Genomic DNA, 4,553 nt, shown 5'->3' on the forward strand with positions numbered 1-4,553 from the left:
AAAAGTGAATTGTCATTTTCAGTCGCTACACATTATTCATGCCCTAGATATATATTTACGAGAGGAGAAAAGATAATTATGTATTTTTTTTAAACGACAAATCTAACCTACTCCTAAACTACTCCTTAAATCCACCTATGTTCACGACGGGACTCGAACCCTCAACCTCAAGGAGGGAGGGCAACACCGGATACCGTTGGGCTACAAGCCCTTTGGTAATAATTATGTATTTAAACAATCTTAGGTAATGATTAGAATGAAGTGTTCCATCTTATGAGTTTGAACGACCAGTCATGTGGTTCAGTCATGTGGTTCATCTGACTCCTATTAATTACTACTACATTCGTCCCAAATTAATTGTCTACATTTGACTTTTAAAGTCTTTATTCTTCATTTTTGACCTTAAATATTTTTGTTTTCGATAGATAATAATCGATGCAAAATATATAAATTAATTGTATTATTTATTTTTATTGTTATAAGTTTTATTAACTAATATATAATACAAATAAAAATATTTAAAGTCAAAGTTAAAAGTGGATAATTAATTTGAGACCGAGGGAGTAATTGATTAAAACATGAATAAATAAAAATTAAGTAATTAGATCGGAGTTCCAAATTAAATCACAAATTGCATCTTTTTGTTTCCTACAATCCTTACAATTTTCCATACAAATGTTCAGTTTTTGTCACAAAAACTTGGAAATAAAGAAAAGGTAACAAATTTCATTTAAAAACCGCACCATTCTAAGATGATCCACAACACCATTTTACTTTGGTTAAAAACCGAAACCATACCGATACAAATTGAAACCGTATGAAAAGCCGCAAAGCTGAACCGAGACAAAAAATGCCCCTAACGGTTTGCGGTTCGGTTTGGTCCAAAAATAGAACCAGACCGCACCATGCTCACCTCTACTTTAACCTACAAATATCTATAGACTATAATTGTGCTGCTAGTTAAATGATATCGATCAATGAAAATATTCATTCATAATAAGGATAATGACAATTACATAACATCGACGAAATCCACAAATACCATTTTATTCATCATTGCAACTTTATTTCTTATGAAGATAAGACACACGACAATAACTTGTTTAATTATCAGTACATGGGAACAGAAGTTATGACTAAGAGAGTAACATACTCCACAGTGGTTTCTTCTGGAAACGTGAACCTGTCATTGTACCTGTACACCATATCTGTTATTCGAGCAAGATTAAGAACCGGTGCAACTAGCCCCATTGTAACTTCAGTCGGCTTAAGACATTCCTTGTTGATATCTTTCCATGCATTTTCAATCATTTTCTTGAGTTCTTCAACAGCTACATTTTCTGGTAACCCAAACGTCTTCATATATGTATGCACCGATTCAACTTCCTGTGCTCTTTCACCCTCAAACTTCACACACACACACACACACACACACACACACACATATATATATATATATATATATATATATATATATATATATATATATAGGAATGACTTCTATGGAAAACAAATAACTAGGGCAACATCTACCGGAACCAATAATCAAATGACACGTGTCCATTTCTTTCTTCACAAGTAATGTATTGTGGAAGTTATTGTGGAAGTGATGTGTTGTCATGTTTTCATTGGTTCAAATATGTGTTGCCCTAATCATTCATTTTCCATATAACTCTTCCCTATATATATATATATATATATATATATATATATATATATATATATATATATATATATATATATATATATATATTTCAACTCGTTAGAGTAATTCTTAAGACATATAAACTCTAAACTTAGTATGATGTTTTGTTGTGAAATGACCAAAACCATAATTTACATACTTCAGTTTTCACACCAAGATAACAATAATGGTTAATTTCCTCATCTGCATTGATGATATTGGCAAAAAAAAACTATAACAAAGTGATACAAAAATATTTTCGTGTTTTATATGTAACCCTAAAAGTTATTGTGTATGACTTTTTTATCACTATTTGGCACAGTTATTTTTGAAGGAATAGAAAATTATCTTGATGTAGTTATTATAATAAGAGGTAGAATATATAAATCACATACCTGGAAAGTTGTAACATCATTATAAAGTCTTCCAAGTAGCTTTGTAGCTTCCAGAATATTTGGATGTGTTTTATACCAACCCAAAGCCTCTTCGCTGTTAATTTCATCCATATTCATTAAAGAATATGTCGAGAAAACATTATAAGTAGATGTAATTAACCCATTCTTCATGTACTCTTGGTATGATGGCACATGTTTACTATATCTCCACTCAGCCTCTTGATGGTAACCTCTAGCTAGTTCTTGAAACTGTTTGACGATGACATAATTAAAGAAAAAATAAATAAATATGTAAATAGACAAGAATAATTAAGTTGGTATTTACATGAAGATACTGGAATGGTATATATCATACCGCTTGTTTTGAAGCCTTAACCCGATTTTCTCTTCCTTCTTTCGGTAGTTGCTTTTGAACTTCAGTAAGCTCATTCAAGATAATTTTGTACAGTGGTTTAATATATTCTGGAAGTTGCTCCATGGCAATAATTTCCCACCTGAAAATGAAAGCAAGATAGTAGCATATATACTGTTAGAATTAGGCATAGTGTTCAAGATATAGTAGCAAATTCAACAACAATACCTATTAATGGCGTCAGTTAAAAGTCGAAGCTCCTCAATAGTACCATATGCATCATATATGTCATCTAACACCAACACTAGTTGTGCCATTTTTGATATTGTGATTCTAGCCTGAGAGTAATGAGGCTCCAAGAATATTCCGACTGCCCATAAGTACAATTCTGGCGCTCTATCCCTTGCGTAAGGTGTTATTTTTTGAAAGTTCATATCCTTAACCCACCTGAGAGAAAATAAAAAATTTGTCATTTCACACATCTAACTGATCTAAGACTACGATATGCCTTCCAAAATTTCATTGCTTCAAGAGTTTCTCTTATATCGAATATCAAAAACACGTAAATATATATCATACATGTTTGTAGACTTTTTTGGACGTTCAAGCATTAAAGATGAATGCATAAAGTAGAAAAAAAAAACATATATGTACGTAGCAAGAAATTGCTTAATTCATAACTTACTTAATGAAAGTGGAAAGTTCTTCCTTGTGTAGTAGTTGCAAGTAGTTGAAGTGTGCATTTGCAAGCTTTAGTAGCGAGTCATATGTGGAACATTCTTCTTTATAGTTTGAGAAATATAACCTTGTCTCTACCATTTGCACCCCTCGATGAGAAGGACTCCTCAACGCATGTTTCACCTGTTGTAAAAGATTACCTTCTAGAGTGTCTACTACACCCATAAGTTGAGCTTCTGTAAACGCCATTGCTTCATCTAAAATCGATTCTCCTCTTATACACATTTGTGTTGCTTCATACAAACTTAACATACCCCTTACATCGGTTGTAATGTATTCCTTGAATTTACCAGAGCCGGAGTCCTTGAACTTGTTAAACACATCTGTACAATAGTTGATAGGTAATAAAGTAGTTCCATATTTTATAACCATGTTGTCTGAAAACTTTCTCTAAAAATTAAGAGGCAAAAGAGGCATACCACAAGAAAGTTTATAACCATGTTGTCTGAAAACTTGGAAGTTAATTGAAATTGTGTAAAGATCAGCTTCATCATAATCTTCCATCTTAAGCTCCGTGAAAAGTTTATCAAGTTGACATTCTATCTCTTCCTCAAAAAGATATCTCAATCCAAGGCGATACACAGAGTTAATCAAACGTAGTTTTTCATTTGAATCCATGTTTGGATTGATTATCAAACTTTTCAGCTCTTCTTTTGGTTGTTCCATCGCAATAGCATATGTATGTAACTCCTAGAAAAGGAAACCACATAATTTTAACAAATTAAAATCGTAATATAAAAATTCTTTTTTAATATATGTGCATGCATGTTTTGAGGTAGTAATTAATGGGAATTCTTACTGAATGGTTGACAGTTAATGACAGTAAACGATCACCCCAGATAGAAGGAGGAAAATTGACATAAGGACGCACTGGATTTGTGGTGTTTTTGTAGTTTTCTTTGAGGGTAATATTACATTCAAGTGTGGCCATTTCTTGAAGGTGAATGCTAGCTTTGGTGAAGCCTCTAATTTTTTGTTGAAGTTATAATAGATCACAACTGCAATACAATGGGTATTTATACACGATGCATCTCGATGCAGGTGTTATGAATTATGATGACTTTCTTTTGTAGCAAAATTGACGTTTTGTAACCGCCGTTGGCCCACAAGTATCAAACCAAAGTTTCTCTTATATCTATAGAAATAGTTCTTATAAACTTACAAGTTTGACCCATTAATTTATTTAGTATGTTATGTTTACGTCCTCTTATTTTAATTATTATTTACTTTTATTATATATATATATATATATATATATATATATATATATATATATATATACTAGTTACATTCAAGGCCCATGCTAAGCACAACCCACGGAAGGTAAGATAATTTGGGTATTTCCTTCCTCTTGTTTGATTGTTGAACAAACGTAAGTACATTG

At 31.9% G+C, this 4,553-nt stretch overlaps 1 protein-coding gene across 1 annotated transcript; it reads right to left on the reverse strand.

Moving 5' to 3' along the window:
• Window positions 1–1,104: 1,104 nt before the first annotated feature.
• Window positions 1,105–4,213, reverse strand: LOC111892863 (10-epi-juneol synthase). The gene is made up of 7 exons (XM_023888922.3): window positions 3,969–4,213; window positions 3,589–3,859; window positions 3,117–3,492; window positions 2,660–2,878; window positions 2,435–2,573; window positions 2,080–2,328; window positions 1,105–1,407 (listed from the first exon to the last, which is right to left on the reverse strand). The coding sequence occupies exons 1-7, from the start codon at window positions 4,098–4,100 to the stop codon at window positions 1,111–1,113; spliced, it is 1,683 nt and encodes a 560-aa protein (XP_023744690.1). The 5' UTR covers window positions 4,101–4,213; the 3' UTR covers window positions 1,105–1,110.
• Between the last annotated feature and the right edge of the window lie 340 nt (window positions 4,214–4,553).

Source organism: Lactuca sativa, chromosome 1 (assembly GCF_002870075.4).
Source record: "Lactuca sativa cultivar Salinas chromosome 1, Lsat_Salinas_v11, whole genome shotgun sequence".
Lineage (NCBI taxonomy): Eukaryota > Viridiplantae > Streptophyta > Magnoliopsida > Asterales > Asteraceae > Lactuca > Lactuca sativa.